Below are 17726 nucleotides of genomic sequence, written 5' to 3'. Positions count from 1 at the left end.
TTGAAATTGTGAGTTTTAAAGGGCATGACCAATAGTTCTTGAACTGTCGACGCGATTACAGATTATTGACAAGTTCGTGCAATTTATTTTAAAAAAACTGAGTGATATACTTAGCCAAGTGAAACATCCAAATTATCCCGTATGTAGAATTATTGAGTTAATTAAAATCTTGCCGAATGCTTTAAATTTGTGGGTTTCAGGCCGTCGAGTCGGCCATTGATAGACCCTTCGATAAAAGCTTTAATTCCCAACCATCTTTATATTAAATTCGATTCTAAACCGAGTTCACGTGATTAATTCAAATTCGTGCGAGGTTTTAATTAAAATGCATTCAAACATCCCCAAACACACGAATTATGGGCATTTAATCATGTCAAGCTCATCGAATCCACTCATCAAACATCGAAGGACCTACCTCATGACACTAAAATTGAGATTTATACCTAATCCCAAGAGATTCTTAGGATGGGTTAGCTCAGAAGATCCTTAACTACCGCGGACCGAGTCGGCCTTCAACTCGGAACTCAACCTAAGCCTAGGCAAGTCTCCACGTTGTTTTCTAGCCCCACCGACATCGGCCTATTCCAATTTTCTTCTCTTTACTCCAAGGATCGAGATGACATGCATAACAAGAAACAAACATGAGAGGAGAGCGATACAAGGAGCAATATACAAAGTGCAACCATCAATCGTGAGATTAATACATCCAATTCAACATCAATGTCTGCTGATCACGTTTCATCGTCGACACAATACGTAATCAAAAGTAACCTGGAGAAAGTAAGCACCAAAGGATTTTCTTTATATCACATACATGATCATCATGAGTCCATTCATTCACATATCAGATCTGATCAAGGCTTATAATCATCTTAAACTGACCTCACCAAATACCAAAATAACGCGAAAAACCAAGGAAAGTGATCCGGGGTGTCTAGGCATGGGAGTGGCTTGTTTCATGATGATAAGGTGGCTAAAATGAGCCTCTGGGAGTGTAAATAAAAGCGACCAGCATGTGTAGTCCCTTTAGGACTCTTATTACCTCAATTAATCCAAACGTGCTCAAATGGAGTGAGGGGCAGTCACGCATCCTAAGCTCGACTTAAGGTCGAGAAAATCATACCAAACGAGCTCGAATTAATCAGAGAACTGCAACAAACTCAGCCACTACCACAAAGATGAATTTAGCTCTTAGAATCAAGCAAATTTCCATGAATCAATCGAAGAAACCACACTATAGCTCAGGCCATGCTTCGAACATGATCTCCAAACCTCGAAATCAAGCTAGAATCATCTGAATAGAATTGATATTCGTTCTACAACTTAGCCTAGTACTTAAACAAGATTTTTAATCACCAAAGCCAAGCAAAAACATGTCTAAATCGAACCATCAGCCAACAAACAACCCAGCTCAGCACTCAAGCACGATTTCGGGGTGAAGACAGCTCACCTAGCCCTCTCTTTGGCTTGTGGCAAAGCTGTGGAGGAAGAAGTTGAACTCGATGGAGCTGCGGGGAGCTCAAGATGAGGTAGGAGCAACATGAACAAGCGAGAAATGAGTTGGACGGAAGCTTAGGAAACCTTAGGCAGTAGAAACGGTCATAGCTGGAGCTCATTGAGGGAACTCGGACCTCGAGGACTTTGAGGACACTACCGACAACTACAAGTAGCTCAGGGAGTTCAAGGGAGGCACGGGAAGCGATTGAAACTGCAGGAAATGGCTTCAGCAACCCAAACAGTTGATGTTGATGGTGATGCTTCTTGTCTTGGTCGAGAGAAGATCCGAGAGTGAGAGAGCCAGGGAGGTCAAGCTGTGTGTGCTCTTGGCAAAGCTTCTCAATGATAGGGTTGAGCTGGACTCCGAGCATGAGGACAAGTTGCATATTTCTACCGGATCGGTCACCAGAGCGCGTGCTAAGAAATTGAAGCAAGCCTCGCAGAACTTAAGGACGCATATTCAGGAAGTGGCACGCAGTTCGAGAGACGAACAAGTCGACTCGGGGCTGATTTTGGTTATTAAAAGTGTTGGACCTCATCAGTACACATTGGGGCATTAAAGGATGACTACAACTATCTCAAATCTGGTTGGAATGCCTTCTAAAAGATAGCCACCAACATTTGGCAGAATTTTCAACCAAACATTAATAACCACTCTTGTTGGTTGACTTATTCAATGTTTTTCTCTTTTCCTATGCTAGGAACTTGTGCTTTCCTTAGTTGTCTTCATATTATAAGAGCATTATAAGCTCTTCTTTAGGTTATTTTTCAGAACTTTCTGCCATTTTCTAACTTGTGTGAGAGATATTCTCCAAATTGTTCTTGTTGAACTTATGCTTCAAGGGTTGCAAGTCAATTACTTGTAGTTCTTAAACTTCGTATAATATTGGTTTCTAGCTCTACATAGCTACGGGGTCAATATTCCACCCTTCGAAATCTCTATCTTGGACGATCCGCGATTTGATTCCATATTATTGTTGTTAGGTTCCGCGACGGGTTTGACGGGGAACCTAGCAACAATAATATGGAATCAAATCTCGGATCGTCCAAGATAGAGATTTCGAAGGGTGGAATATTGACCCCGTAGCTATGTAGAGCTAGAAACCAATATTATACGAAGCTTAAGAGCTATAAGTAATCGACTTGCAACCCTTGAAGCATAAGTTCAACAAGAACAATTTGGAGAATATCTCTCACACAAGTTAGAAAATGGCAGAAAGTTCTGAAAAATAACCTAAGGAAGAGTTTATAATGCTCTTATAATCTGAAGATAACTAAGGAAAGCACAAGTTCCTAGCATAGGAAAAGAGAAAAACATTGAATAAGTCAACTAACAAGAGTGGTCATTAATGTTTGGTTGAAAATTCGGCCAAATGTTGGTGGCCATCTACTAAAAGGCATTCCAACCAGATTTGAGACAGTTTGGTCATCCTTTAATGCCTCGATATATACTGATGAGGTCCAGCACTTTTAATGATCAAAATCAACCCCAAGTCGACTTGTTCGTCTCTCAAACTGCGTGTCTCTTCTCGAATATGCGTCCGTAAGTTCTGCAAGGCTTGCTCCAATTTTCTTGGCACGTGCTCTGGTGACCAGTCCGGTAGAAATATGCAACTTGTCCTCATGCTCGGAGTCCGGCTCAACGCTATCAGTTGTGTTTTCTTGTCTGTCACTGGTGATCAAAGATCGTCCGAGAGAGAGAGAGACAGGGAGCTACCAAGAAGCTGGGCTCGCCCTCGGAGTTGCAGAGCTGCTGAGAAGAAAAGGAGGGCCGACAGTGATGGGAGCTCTGATCTGGACTGCAGAACAGAGAGTCCAGCTCTCCGTTGTGTTCCCCGAGCCTCTCCAGAGGAAGAGAGGAGCTCCAAAAATGATGGGCAGTCTGTCCATCTGATGTCTGTCGTCTGTCTGAGCCAGAGAGAGAGAGAGAGAGAGAGAGAGAGAGAGAGAGAGAGAATCCGAATTGGTCATCCACCGTGGTCTGTTGTTGTTGACTAATGCAGCCAGAAGAGATTTGTTGCGTGCACTCCATGAGGAGGCCAGCCCGTCTCCTGTCTGTCTATTGCAAGAAAAAGGAAGAAAGGAAAGAAATGCAAGAGCTGCTGTGGCTGGTATGGCAGACCTGAAAACGTGAAATGGAAATGCATGGGGCCGTGTATTGCAGAGAAACGGAAGAAGAAAGGAAAGAAAAACGAAGAAAAGAGGTGAAGATGACCGTTGGAGACAATGAGAGAGGAGGTGGTCAACTTGGCGGGGGAATTGACCACTGTTGTCAACCCATCTGTCAATTCTTTTTTTTTTAATATATTTTCACAGGGAGTTCATCGATCGATAAATCGATTCCTTAGGATCCGTCAACAATTTCGGAATGAAAATTTTGAAATTGAGAAATTCGAGAAATAATTGGCTTCATGGGAATTTCAATTTGCATTGACAGAGATCGAATCTCTATAAAAATCGATATCGAGTCCCCTGACACGCGTCGATCGTAATTGCTCGATTATTTCCTAAATTCAATCTTCAAAACAATATTCGAAAAATATCTCAGAACCGCCATTGTGTTTAGAAAAATTCAAGAATTGATATTACGCAAAAAAATATATTTTCCAGTCCTGAATATCATCCCGAATTTGAAAAATGACATTAATGAACGTAAAACCTGAAATTCTCGTCTTTTCAATAAGATACCCAAAAAAGATCCGGGATGACCATTACATTTAGAAAAATTCAGGAATCAATATTATGCAGAGAATTATTTTTCGGCCCCGAGATTTGCTCCAGATTTCGAAATTCGAATTTGATGTGCGTAAGGTCTGAAAACGTCCCGTGAAGTATTTTATGAAAAATGTCAAATTAAAGTTAAATTAAAAATTTCCCCTAGTTTAAAAGCGGTGAATGCTTGGGCAATAAATCAAAAATATTTTCCTCCGATGGGTGATAAAATGATGATTTTACCTCTCCTCCACGCGATCTTACTAAGTCGTCGGTTTTGAATTCTTATCACGTTGTGATCCTCCCTATCACTCCCCGGGCCATCATGTTGACATGGCCGACCTGATTGTGAATAGTAACATACTGATTGCTCGGCGATTTTGTGTTGCGGTTCAAGGGTTGTCGTTAGAAGTGCCGTCGGTGTCTACCCTTGGAGCCGATGGATCAAAACAGGGTGCTGGCAATAGGAAAAGTATAAATGAAGGGATTCGAAAATCCCACCGGTAACTTGAACATGGAATCTTTTTATTTCGACTTAAAAGCATTGTCATTGCACTAAAACCTTGTCATCGTATATCTCCCGAATTTTACTTATCCAATGACGAGGAACAAATTCTAGGAAGGAGAGGTAGAGAAAGAAGACAAAAGGCGTTCAATTATAAATGGGTGATCAAGGAAAACCCATCTCTGGGCGTTCACAATTCATACGTCCTTGTCTCCTTCTTCTTCCACGGAGACATCGAAGTCCACAGACAGAATCACTCACTTTTCGTTCTTCATCCACACTGTGATTTCTGTCAAGACCAAGACTATATATATACACATATACATTTTTTTTTCCTTATTCTGTCTTCCCCTGTAATATTCCCTTCTCCCTTCACTGCTCTCCGTGAGGTTTCATTCGAACAGTGACTAACATGGTTTCTTCTGAGAGGGAGAAGGTCATGTCTGAGTTGTTGTTTGTGGTTCTGTTTGGGGGAATCATCTTGACCGCCACTTGGGCTGAGGAAGGGCTCTTGAACCCGGCAAAGCTCGAGATGTTTGTCGATGAGCTTCAGGACATGCCCAAAATCCAAGGTTTCGAGGTCATCAACGGGGTCTCCAGACCAAGGAGACTCAAGATTGGCATGTACCCTATTCGCTGGGTAAGACACCGATTAACTCCTTATGACTACTCCATGTTTCTCACTAGTTGGCTAGTGTCGGAGTGAATTCAAAGTAGCTGACCGATGTGACACACATAAAGCATGAGCGCTAACAATAATTAGGCTAGCAACTAGTTAGAAGAGCGCAGAATCGGTATTTTGCCCTATGATGCCATGTTATGATTTCATGTGATGCACCACTCGCAGTCCATCCAAACTTTGGTATTAACAGTACAAAGAATATGGCTGATTCGGCAGTTTTAAATCTTATAAAATCAAAATTGACTGAATGCATATATTTTTCAAGGTTCCATGATAGGCTTGCCAAATCCTTCTCTTATTAGATTACATGCAATTAATTTCTCCTTTTCAAATTCTACAAGAAACCTGCACGGAAATGACATACCATGGTTCTTTAATTATATGGTCCATTGGTTAAGACTTTCAGCATGTTCTGTCTTGTTATCTATGACATTATAGAATTTCCGCCACACTTATAACCAGGTTGCTCATATTCAATTAAAAAATTCGAGTTAATAGATTATGGTAGTCAATTTCTCATAAACTCATTGAATTTTCCTCAAATTTTGGTCAAGACAAGCATAGAACGATATTAGTTTTAACCAATAGGTTGAGGATGCCTGTAATCTCACAAAAAAAAAGAAGTTATATGTAATTTTCCCCTTAACTGAAGATGCATTTGTCTTTCTTTTCTCTCTCTTGGCTGTCGAATGTGTACTATCGTAAAATTTCCACCTTTGGGCAGCTGGAGATATGTCCAATTCAAAAGTTTAGACTGAATAGATGGTGCTGCCAAAGCCCATTATAAACTCGTGATATTTTCCTCTTAATCTTTTTGTGATATTCTAACTCCCTACAATTATCAAATATCATTGATGTGTACGGTATATGCCATATGAAGCCTTATATTGGAAAATTCCAAGTCAAGAGAAAACTTCAAAGGCATACAGTTGTTATCATGGAATCTCTATGGTGTCGGTCAAAATTTTTTAGAGGAGTAACACATAAATTTCAAATCCGTGTAACTATTAAAAAATGGTAAAAAGTGAATTGATTGTTTTTTATTTAAAAATTGTTTCTATTTCTTTTTTTTTAAATAAATAATTACATAGATTTCAAATTTATGTGGCACTCACTTAATAATTCCCCAGTGTCAGGGCCTTCCAGTACCACAGAAGGTCCCATGTTATTATTTATAGATTAGAGAATAGATTTTCCACTGAAAAAAGATTCAAATTATTATTTATTCAATGATGTTCCTCTTTTTCCCATATCTTTTGGCTTCGATTGATCTTTATTTCTAGGCATAATCGTGGGTTGTACTCGCTCCTTTATTTCGATATTCTTTTACAAGGTAATTTTGCTGACATGACTTAGCACTCTCCAACAATAAAGTAACAAAATAAACATAGATTATTATCATAGTTATATTAAAAAAAGAAAACGCTAGGGGGAGATCAATCGGCCAAGGAATCATCATATCAAGCCACCAATAACATCCGATCGATGAACAGTAGTCGGTCAGGGTGTGTCTATGGGGAAGGGAAATGGAGAGACCATAATTTTACGAGTGTACCTAATTTGAGACTAAACGCATTATAGGGTATTTGATTTAGATGACTGATGACTCAATGAAATTTTGGAATATATTGAATTAATTTATCATTTACATATATAATATTTCAATATTTAGAGAAAACTCATTTCAAACACTATCCCCTCTATTTACTATGTTATATCTTAATTTGTAATCATATATGAGTGGTCCTCGTGAGCCTATTACTGTCTGCCAATAATAGCATATGGAATCCCTTATAATTGCTTTTTGCAGAAATTCCACCGAAACCTGCCTTCAACACCAGTGTTCGCATACGGTACATCCAGGTCCACCGCAACCGTTCCGGGTCCCACGATCGAGGCCCTCCACGGCATCGACACGCATGTTACGTGGCTGAATCACCTCCCTCAAAAACACATACTCCCATGGGACCCAACGATCCCAACCGCCATACCCTCCAATCGAAAGGGCATTCCGACCGTGGTTCATCTCCATGGAGGGATCGAGGAGCCCGAAAGTGATGGCCACGGAGATGCATGGTTCACCGCTGGGTTTAGAGATAAAGGGCCCACATGGACCAAGAGGACTTATCACTATCATAATCATCAGCATCCCGGGAACCTATGGTACCATGATCATGCCATGGGGTTGACCCGGGTCAACCTTTTGGCCGGATTGATCGGGGCCTACATCATACGCCATCCAGAGATCGAACAACATCTAGGACTCCCTTCGTGTGATGAGTTTGACCATGCTTTGGTCGTGTTTGACCGCGGCTTCCGGGTTGATGGATCCATATACATGAACTCAACGGGGAATAACCCCTCAATACATCCACAGTGGCAGCCGGAATACTTTGGGGATGCAATCATAGTGAACGGGAAGGCATGGCCGTACATGAAAGTGCGTCGACGTAAATATAGATTTCGCATAATCAACGCCAGTAATGCTCGATTTTTCCAGTTCTTTTTCACCAACGGTCTCGAGTTTGTCGTTGTGGGTTCCGACTCAGCGTACCTAGAGGAACCGGTGAAGACCAAGGAGAAGCTTCTTGCCCCGTCAGAGATCGTCGATGTGGTCATGGACTTCTCTAGTTCAAGGGGTGACAGTGCTATCTTAGCTAACAATGCATCGTATCCCTACCCCTCTGGCGACCAGGTGAATGAGGCCAATGGCAACGTCATGAAGTTCATCATTGACAGGGAACCAGAACTCGACACGTCACGCATACCCAAGAAGCTAATAAGATACCCAAGTCCCGACCCATCCAGTGCGTCCCAAACCCGACACATTGCCATGTTCGAGTACACGAGCCCCGTCGATGAACCGACTCACCTGTACCTGAATGGGAAGCCCTACAGTTATCCAGCCACCGAGACTCCCAGGGCGGGGACCTCGGAGGTGTGGTATGTGATCAACCTGACGCAGGACAACCACCCATTGCACATACATTTGGGGCTCTTCAAGGTTTTAGATCAGACAGAGATCAAGGACTTGGGTGAATTCAAGGACTGTATGTTGAAGATCAACGATGCGGAGAGGTGTCACTTGAGCAGGCACGCCCGCGGGAAGAAAGTCGATGTTAGAGCACACGAGAATGGATGGAAGAATGTGTACAAGATGATGCCCGGGTACATGACCAAGATCCTAGTGAGGTTTGCGTACATACACTCAAACTCGTCTTACGTATTCGATGCAACCGCAGAGCCCGGCTATGTTTACCATTGCCATGTAAGTCCTCTAGTTACTTATCTTATTTACTAATTTAGTTGCAATTTAAGCTGGCATATCGATTTCTTAGTCTCAATTGCCATATCATGAGGCTCGGTATGTGAAATTCTTTATGGGTAATAATTGCTCTCCGTCCATTGAACATGTAGATCTTGGACCACGAAGATAACGTGATGATGAGGCCTCTAAAATTCATCAACTGAGCTAGCGGGCCTTCCTGGCGATCGAACAGGGTAGGTAGTCTAACTAAATGTCAGTTATCAAGAGATTCAATTTAATTTTATCATCACCTCGAGATTGTATGCAATTGATAAGATGAGTGGCATAATTTTTTCCCCCTTTTTGCTGGCTATTTTTTCAGATAATCAGTAAGGAGCTAAGCATCCAAGAATCGCAGAGTATATACACCCCGTGAACATGACAGAGATGTCAGAGATGGGGAGAAAGAGTGAAATTTAGATAAAAAATGTTAACACGTACAACAATATATATATATGTCGTCAGCCAACCATTATGTACACAATGTAACTAATCTTGCGTTATAGTTGCACCTTGAAAATTTCTAGCATACCGATAGATGTAAGTCTCGGTGCGGCAAAAATTGTAAGATTATCGTGTAACATTTTTCTATGTGAACTATACTAATTCATGCACTTGTAACAGTTAATTGCAACAGAACTTGGAAGATGCAACGGAAGTACGATAGAATGGAACTAATAATTCAGGGGGAGGAAAGAAGAAAAGAAAAAAAAAAAAAAAGGGTCTGTGAATACCACTATTTTTGGTTTTGGATCTTCCAAATCATTCCCGCAAGAGATCCGGACCCATTTTTTTTTTCTGATCCTTCGATAAAAAGATTCATTATCTTCATAAAAAAACTGGAGGCAGAATCAATAAAGATTTCTTTTTTTGATTCATCCCTGGAGTTAATTGCCTCATTCAAGAATTGTTTTTGATCTAATACGTAAGAATCAATAGAAAAGGCAAATAACTTATGATACATCAGATCCGGCTCAGTTATTGATAGAGTGAATAGATCTGCCATTTCTTGAAATCTCCCTTTTGATTCAAAATCGTGATGTAACGTGTATCCCCTCTGTTTAGGTCATGGAACATATGAAATAAATAAAAAAAAATGTATTTTTGTTCAAGAATGAAATCTTATTGAACTGTCCATATCCAATTCATGCTTCGGAACCATATCACATCCCGGATATGATGAAATATGATGAATTAAGACGTTATTTTGTAAATGCGTAATTATCTTGAATATATTAACTATTTTTTTTTTATTTTCTGATCGCCTGGAAGGGACAAAAGAAATGTCTTGTTCTTTCTTCAACAATTTCTAATCTATAGTGGGCCTCTCAGTAGGATTCGAATCCATATGAATCAAGGCTTCTTTTATTTCTTTGAAATAATTAGTTTCCCTTGAACTAATGATGAAAACTAGGTTGGTTTGGTCCTTGACGCAGCAATGGAAGAAGAGACTCGGATACGCCATTTACAGGTTGCCGATGCAGCAAGAGCTTCTCTTGGATTGCCTGTATTGGAATATATTGTGACGGACACCCCACTGGAGGTATTTTAGTTTTCAAGTATTTCCACTTTCATGTCCCGTCTCCTCTAATTTCCAAATCTGTCAGCACAACATTAGCTATGAGTATGCTTATTGAGAAAATGGTCTTCATGCTTCAAATCATTTCAGTTCATTTTCTTACAAGATATTTGTGGTCCAACCTAATTTCTATTTGCCTTTTGGCTTCTTTACTCAGATAGATTGATAGCCTAGCATGGTAAATTTAGTCTCTTAAAAATTTCATGGCAAGGCAAGTGCCCTCTTGTCAATTTGTTGAAGTGATTGATATTTAGTATGCCTTCAGGTTGAGAAATGGATTGACCCGTAGAGTGGCCAATCAACGGGGAAGATTAAGCATCCTGGTTCCTTGTTAAGAGCTGTGGAACCTCTAGTTAGCCAATCAAAGGTCGACGCTGTTGCTGTTATGCGGCACTTCCCTGATGATGATGTTGGGTACAGTAATGATTATCGACAAGGGATGGTATGGAGACTGATTTCGTTGATTAATAAATTGATTAATTAATTTACCTGAGCTTAATTTGCCTGGGTCTGTCTCTTTAAATGAATAAAGCACTCATGTACCATTATGGGGAACTCTGTGGCCGTGAAATGCAGTCGCTATGCTATAGCAGATATAGATAGGACTCGAAAGCATCATATAGAGCACTTCTTTATTTTTATATTTTCGTTATCCTAGTTAACTAAATTGCAGTATGCTAAAAGGAATTAAATGCTAATAGTTCTGAGTTGAACAGAAAAAAATTTGTCATCTGTAGCAATTGTCACTGCTGGAATTTTCCTAGATCTAAGATGGTCTTATCTGCTTGTACTGTCGCTGCTCTACAAACTGCAGGGAATAGATGATATAGCTGGAGTTGAGGCCATCATAAGCCATTTGGTAGTCAAGGAATTTCAATTACCTTGTGCTCATGCCCCAGCATTATCACCCCTACCCCTAAGCACATCTCTCCGTCCAAAATCAGTGCAGAAGAGGTTAGTGCCACAGGATTTAGACCGTCTAATTAAATGCACAAATACTTTTTCTCTAACTTTTTTTCTGAGGTATTATTACATCTAGTTAATCTATGATGTCTTTCCAGTCCTCTTGCTCTGCCATGTAATAAAGAACTAAAGAGTCCATTGGTTGAAACTGGTCAAATTGTGAAGCCAAGGTCCTGAACTGTTAAATGTGTTGCAACAACTTTATGGCTAGGCTAACTAGGGGTTGCATAAATACTTGCCCTGATTATGGTCCACATTGCAATACCCTTTGTAATTAACAGCAGATTTCCATGATGTGCATCTGCATGTAAAAGTGCTCGACTTGTCCCCCCCCCCCCCAAAAAAAAAAAGCAAGAAAGTAAAAGGGCTGGTAAATGTTGGCACATTTGTTATACCAAGATGACATACAGCTTTTGAGGGGATCATAATGGTGCTTTCTCCGTCGAAAAGGTGATCTACATGTGTAACCTTTTGGTATAGTGGATGTACATGCTTTGTATTTCAGGAGTTCAGATGCTTTTGCACTTTTCTTGAGTTTTTGTTGATGGAATCATCTTATCTAGATCCAATGGTGCTACCTGTTAGAGTCAGTCCGATAACACAAAATTGGTGAATTATGGTTTCTGGTTATAGTAGCGCTGTGTTATTCTCAGTTTGCTTTTGTTTTGAGTCGTTTGATCCACTTTGTACTTGTAAACTACAACTTAATTTGAGCGAAGTCTAAGAGTCACTCTGAATATTGGTGGGGGTCCATTGATATTACTTTAATTTGAAATAAAATTAGTTTTAATTTCTTCAGCGTATTCTAATATACAAACTTTTGAGTTTTGATCTTCAGGTGCTTATTGTGTATCTCTGTGCATATACTCCATTAATTGACTCAGCAGCTGGCGGTTTATTATTAATCCCCCACTTTATTATTAATCCCCTACTTATTGGTAAGACAACCATGAACAACAATATATAGAGAAGCCATTTGTTTGTACACGGGTACTAGCCTCCCTACCGTCCTGCACCTGCACGTGCAACCACGAGCCAAACGTTCACCTCCCATCCTCCTCTGCAGTGGGGCTCCACTCCCCTTCTTCTCCGGTTCACACCGAACCGTGCATGTATTTCCTCCTTTCTTCCTTCCCTTCTGCAAAATAATTTTGAGAGAAAAAAAGAATTATTCTCCAGCTGCGTCGAAAATCTCTGGGTGGCCTAGGCATAAATTAGGGAACGAGGGACACGGTTTAAAATCCTATAAAGGGGAGCCATGGCAAAAGAAGAACATAAATCGAAATCATTGCTAGACTGAAAACCCGCAAAGGGCAGTCTAGGTAAAAGTTAGAGGAACCGAGAGTTGCTATCGGACCCCAATAGGGGCAATCGTAGCAAAATGTGAGCTCTAATGAGAGAAAAATAAATAAAAATACTCCGCTAGGTCGTCACGCGTCTTGTGATCTAGGCAAAAATTAGGGACCTTTGGCGGCTCGACCACGAAAAGACAGCGGCACCCCGCGTGAAGCTACAACAATTAGTGGTTCAGCAGCCTTCGATGCAAGCTACTCTCCTCAACTCTTCGTGCTCGAGGCACACCTCGAAATGGGATCGAATTGTCGTATCTTTAATCCTGAGAATCCCAAAGATCCCTCCCTTCACCTTTACACAAAAGCTCTACGGTTCATGCTCGTTCCACAAAAAGCCTTTCCTTCAGTCAATTATGTCATACTCGGGGACACGACCACCCCTCAAATGGCCACTGCATTCAAATCCCTGAAGCATCATTATATATAATTCTTTGCATATCGCAATTATGGTTGTACTGTGTGATTGACGACGATCGTTAGTTTCTGTGTTCCTATACGCAAGTACGTGCTTGCCCCCGAAAGGCATCTCCTCTTGACGGACTCATGTCTGCCTCATGCAACGAGCCACAATCTTAACCTGAGTGGAGGGCTCTCAGGGGTGCACGCAATGCAATCATCCAACAAGCGCTCCAGTCATGCAACAAGCAGCAAGTCAAGTTTATCGTTGCATCATTCTAGTAAAGCCCTAGCCCAACGCCAAGCAAACCAAATCACCTCTCATTCGCACCTTGCGCAATTCCCGTCTCCGGCATCTTCCTTCCAAGCAAGCATCTTTACTTTCTTGTAGGATTTGTCTTGACTTTTAATTTTCATCGCGCTCTGCGTATTTCGGGTCCGTCCCCATTTTAATTTCCTGTTCCAGGTCCGTCCTGTGGGTCCGTCCAAACTTTAAATTTTTGTTCCAAGTCCGTTCCACGGGTTCGTCCTGATTTTAATTTCCTGTTCTAGGTCTGTCCTGCGAGTCCGTCTCGACTTTAAATTCTTGTTTCAGGTCCATCCCGACTTTAAATTCTTGTTCTAGGTCTGTCTCGACTTTAAATTTCTCTTCCAGGTCTGTCCCAACTTTAAATTTTTGTTCCGAGTTCGTCCTGACTTTAAATCCCTATTCCAAGTCCGTTCTATAGGTCCGTCTTGACTTTAAATTCATGTTCCGGGTCCGTTCCGTGCTTCTGCAAAAACATCCCTTCTTCGTCCATCGAGTCTGTCCTGTACTTCTGCAAAATTCCCTACTCCCTCTTCTGGGTCCGCCCCTTGATTCTATAGTTCCACTCTCATATCATACTCTACCCTCTCCCACAATCCTCGCTTGGCATTCGGTAATTCCCCAAGCCCAAAAAAAAAGCTCTGCGTCCCGCATGGTATCCCCAATATGTCCAAAGATGAGAGGAGAGAACAGTCAGTAGTGGTGTCGTGGTGTGTGCCGGGACCAAACTAGGATACTTCTTAAAGTCTTTGGCTGCATCCTCTATTCGAACACACAACCAAAGAGGGGCAAGCTGTCAGCACCCCATTTTGGTTCACCGGCTCCATAAAAAATTACTCTACTAGACGTTCTCAGATTTCACATGCGTCAACTTTAATTTTCAAAATCTGAAATATAACTCGAGGTCAAAAAATATTTTGCTGCACATCCTTGAATTTTTCTAAACGCAGTGGTGGTCCCGGATCATTTTTCTGACATCTAATTGAAAAGACGAGAATTTTAGAATTTACGCGCTTCAAATTCAAATTTTAAAATCTGATTTTCAAAAATAATAATAATAAGGTCAAATGGGTCGTTTGACATCGTTCCTTCCGGCCTACTTTTACAATTCTTCCCCTTTCCTTTTCTTTTTTTCTTCCTTCTTCTCTTTCCTCTTTGCCTAGTCTACAACTCGCCAGACCTGCAAACTTTTCTTCTTTTTCTTATTTTTCTTCATTTCTTCTTCTTTTGCCTCACGAGCAAGTTGCGGAACAACTTGTATAGCCAACTCCCATCCCATCTTGTCACCTCTCTGTCAGTCCTCACCCTCTTCCTCTCTTCTCCCACGGTTCAGCAGTTCCCTGCAACCATTAACCGCCCGACCTTCCTCCTCTTCTTCTTCCTCTGACCCCTCTGGTTTCCTCAAAGAACTGATGCCTGCAACTGACACACTCCTCCTACTCCTCCTCCTCTTCTTCTTCTTCTTCTTCCTCTGCTGCTTTTGACCACATGCATGCCTTACCATCTCCAACAACCCTTTAGGTTCTTCTTCCTCTTCTCCCTCCCACAACAGCCTTGCATCCACATGGCAACATCACCATCAATCTTCTCTCCTTCTCTTCCCTTTTTTTTTTTTTTTTGCATTTTCTTCCCTACAACCTCTGCAACCCGAGCCTGTACCCTTCAGTCCAATGAACCCACGCCCACGTCCTGTTACTCTGAGCTGTACCAGTTCCATCAACGTCCATCATTAGTCACCCCACCCTCTCATCTTCTCTCCAACAGCCCAGTTTTGAGTTCCCTAGGCCTATAGCAGGCAACAAGCCATCCTCGGGTCGCTTCCCCTTTGAGAGAAACCAACTAGCCTAACCTCATCATTACCGTCAGATGTCCAGCTCTCTTGTCACATCTTGGAAACCTCCTATCCCACGGGACTGATCCTCTCATTCCCTCAGTTCACTCCTGCCCCGACTCCTCTCTCTCACGCAAGCTCACTATCTGCCTCTTTCTCTCTCCCGGTTTCTCTCTGTGTCTTAGGTTAGGGCAGAAGTCACGAGCTTGGGTTTCTTCTTCGATTTTTCTTTTCTTTTTCTAGGAACTCAGTCATTGCTTGCTTCCCTCAACTAACAACCTTTTCTCACTCTCGATCCCTTTCTCTCTAAACGCCCTCAACTTCCCCTAGAACGCCCTCAGCTGCCCCTCGAATGCCTTCAACTCCCCCTCGAATGCCCTCAGTAGCCCACTCCAACACCCTCATTCCCATCAGCTGACTTTCACTGACTACCATCAACATCATAACAACCAGCTTTTCACAAAAAGACCCGACTCCGTCACCAGGTGGCACTGACCACAGTGTCTCGGCTAGCTCACGCCCTCTAGTTACATGCCCAAACCAGCGGACTCTCACTCTCTCCCTCGTTGCCTCGGAAGCTGCTCACCCTTGCCTCATGAAACCACCACCCGTGGCTGCTACTTCCTTTGGCTCTCACGGGTGTCTTTTATTTTCAAGGTTAGCTTAGGTATCAATGGTTCAAACACACGTCTCAGCCACTTCCAGGGGATTCTAGACAGCTGTGAATTACCAAGAGTAGCAGCCAAATACTACCCCTTTTCCACCCAAAGCCGTGCCATACCGAGCCATCCTCGAATCACTCTTGAACTGTCGAGCAAGCTAGGTGACCAGCCTTCTTGGGTTGTTTTACTGGTGTTGAATCGTTTCCTCTACGTCTCGAGGCCTAGGTATAACTCTCTTGGACTTAAAGAAGCTAGGACTTTAGTTTACGTGTTTTGCGGGGAGATAAGGTGGTCCCGATCAATCAATACATGTTTTATTTAGAAATGTTTAATTTCATATTTGTAGGGTTATGTAATATATGTAATGTGTTAATATGACAAGAAGATGTTAGTTCGGAGTCAGGGAGACTGTCAAGGCTCGGAGTAGCCAAGAGGACTTCTCGGCCTCACCTCCAAGGGAGGTGGCCGAGAGCCCTTGTGGCTTCCTCGAGCCTACAACTGCCTCCTCCTCCCCAATATTAATCATTTCCCATGTTTTTATGTTTTCTCGTTTCATGAATCGGTGTCGTTTTATCGATTCCGTTAAATATCGTATTTTATGCGTGCTTGCGTGTTTGCTTGTGTCCATAAGATCATGGGGACACCAGCTTTGTAAAATACGTGTTATTATCGTGTTTGATATGTGAGCATGCGAGAGAGGGCCAAAAGCGGGGCTAAGAGACCATGCAAGACCCGATTCGGGCTCAAGGGCCTCACGACCATCTTCAAGGGACGGTGACCAAATGTCCCTTGACCCGCCTCGGGCCAAGCGTGGCCTCCTTGTCTCGTTTGAAGTTGGTTCTCAGATTGTATATAATCGTATTTTCAATTTTGGCATTAATCGGATGATAAATCGTACGTTAGACGCGATAGTTTTAATAATTCACATGGATAAATCCCAGATCCACGAGGGCCCAAGAGCGTGTCTACCACTATTGACCGAATGTTCTTGGCTGTTAGGGACCCGTGTTGGTTCTCGTATCACAAATCGTTTCGTCAACTCGTAATAGTCAAAGCGAGAGGTAAAGATCATTACAAATTTCACACACGGGGAAATGGACGCTTAACTTGGCTAAATAAACCACTCGACTTTAAGCAAAATGCATAAATTGGCAAATAAGTGATAACCGTGTCGATAATTTACGATTGGGTAATCTCGCCCTTTTTAAACCCAAATTTTGCAGACTATTGAGGCGCGTGGTCCGATGTAGCATTGACGTCCGAGAAAGACTGGCACACCTTGGCTTGAGCAATTGCCTAATTTGAGGCGGTTCAGTTCAAGGTGTGAGAGTCTTTTTCGGATCACTTACGGAAAAGATCGACCTGTCCTTTGGCTCCCTCGGGGTTCTCACATAACCCTGAAAGACCCAGGGGATTGGTCGACACCGGCTATAGGCTGAGATGGTTCGCATCGCGTAATCTCATCTTTTTCAAAGTCATTTTTCAACACAAGGGCAATATCATATGTTCTTAACTTACCGACAACCCTAGGGTTAGGATAATCGAAACACTTCGGGCCATGGGTAGAGACGGGCGGCCTGTGCAGGTGAAGGTTCATCTGCATGGAACGTTCCACCTAACCAAAGTGTTTCTGTTGTCCTAGCATAGTACCGGGCACTTAGAACGGGTTTATCTGTCAATAAAACATGAAATTTGACTAATCATCAGTTGGCATAATCAAACATGGGTAATTAGGCAAAAATGGATAGATTTTGGATTTTTAGGCGAAAACATGTTTCTATCATAATCTGTTAAAGCCGTATTGTTACCATGATAGAACAATTTAAAAAAAATCCACACATTCTTAGCTAAATTAGCATTGCATGCAAGCGCGCCTCCTTGTCTGTTTAGGCTAGGAAAATGTTTGTCAAATAACCCCGGACCATAATTAGCT

The 17726-nt window shown here is 42.0% G+C and overlaps 2 protein-coding genes and 1 long non-coding RNA gene across 3 annotated transcripts; 2 read left to right on the top strand and 1 right to left on the bottom strand.

Annotated features, from left to right (window-relative positions):
- Positions 1-338: 338 nt before the first annotated feature.
- Positions 339-2064, bottom strand: LOC116211669. The gene is made up of 2 exons (XM_031546137.1): positions 1451-2064; positions 339-597 (listed from the first exon to the last, which is right to left on the bottom strand). Exons 1-2 carry the CDS (start codon positions 1881-1883, stop codon positions 560-562), a joined length of 471 nt encoding a protein of 156 aa, XP_031401997.1. The 5' UTR covers positions 1884-2064; the 3' UTR covers positions 339-559.
- A 2822-nt stretch (positions 2065-4886) lies between these two features.
- On the top strand, positions 4887-9351 carry LOC116212471 (multicopper oxidase LPR1-like). The gene is made up of 4 exons (XM_031547103.1): positions 4887-5354; positions 7207-8664; positions 8814-8897; positions 9026-9351. Exons 1-3 carry the CDS (start codon positions 5127-5129, stop codon positions 8865-8867), a joined length of 1740 nt encoding a protein of 579 aa, XP_031402963.1. The 5' UTR covers positions 4887-5126; the 3' UTR covers positions 8868-8897; positions 9026-9351.
- Positions 9352-10040: 689 nt separating this feature from the next.
- Positions 10041-11982, top strand: LOC116211948. Its single transcript, XR_004157786.1, has 3 exons — positions 10041-10246; positions 10548-10724; positions 11097-11982. It is a non-coding gene; the product is annotated as an uncharacterized LOC116211948 (long non-coding RNA).
- The last annotated feature ends 5744 nt before the right edge of the window (positions 11983-17726 follow it).

Source organism: Punica granatum, chromosome 6 (assembly GCF_007655135.1).
Source record: "Punica granatum isolate Tunisia-2019 chromosome 6, ASM765513v2, whole genome shotgun sequence".
Classification (NCBI taxonomy): Eukaryota; Viridiplantae; Streptophyta; class Magnoliopsida; order Myrtales; family Lythraceae; genus Punica; species Punica granatum.
The sequence above is the reverse complement of the archived record's forward strand: the minus strand, read 5'-3'. Positions and strand labels throughout refer to the sequence as shown.

Bases quoted from the DNA above. Each gene is read 5' to 3' on its own strand.
- LOC116212471 (XM_031547103.1), top strand. From the start codon at position 5,127: ATGGTTTCTTCTGAGAGGGAGAAGGTCATGTCTGAGTTGTTGTTTGTG. The intron at 5,355-7,206 runs GTAAGACACCGA...TGCTTTTTGCAG, and splicing joins GCATGTACCCTATTCGCTGG to AAATTCCACCGAAACCTGCC. The intron at 8,665-8,813 runs GTAAGTCCTCTA...TTGAACATGTAG, and splicing joins GCTATGTTTACCATTGCCAT to ATCTTGGACCACGAAGATAA.
- LOC116211669 (XM_031546137.1), bottom strand. From the start codon at position 1,883: ATGCAACTTGTCCTCATGCTCGGAGTCCAGCTCAACCCTATCATTGAG. The intron at 598-1,450 runs GTGAGCTGTCTT...CTTGGAGTAAAG, and splicing joins CAAGCCAAAGAGAGGGCTAG to AGAAGAAAATTGGAATAGGC.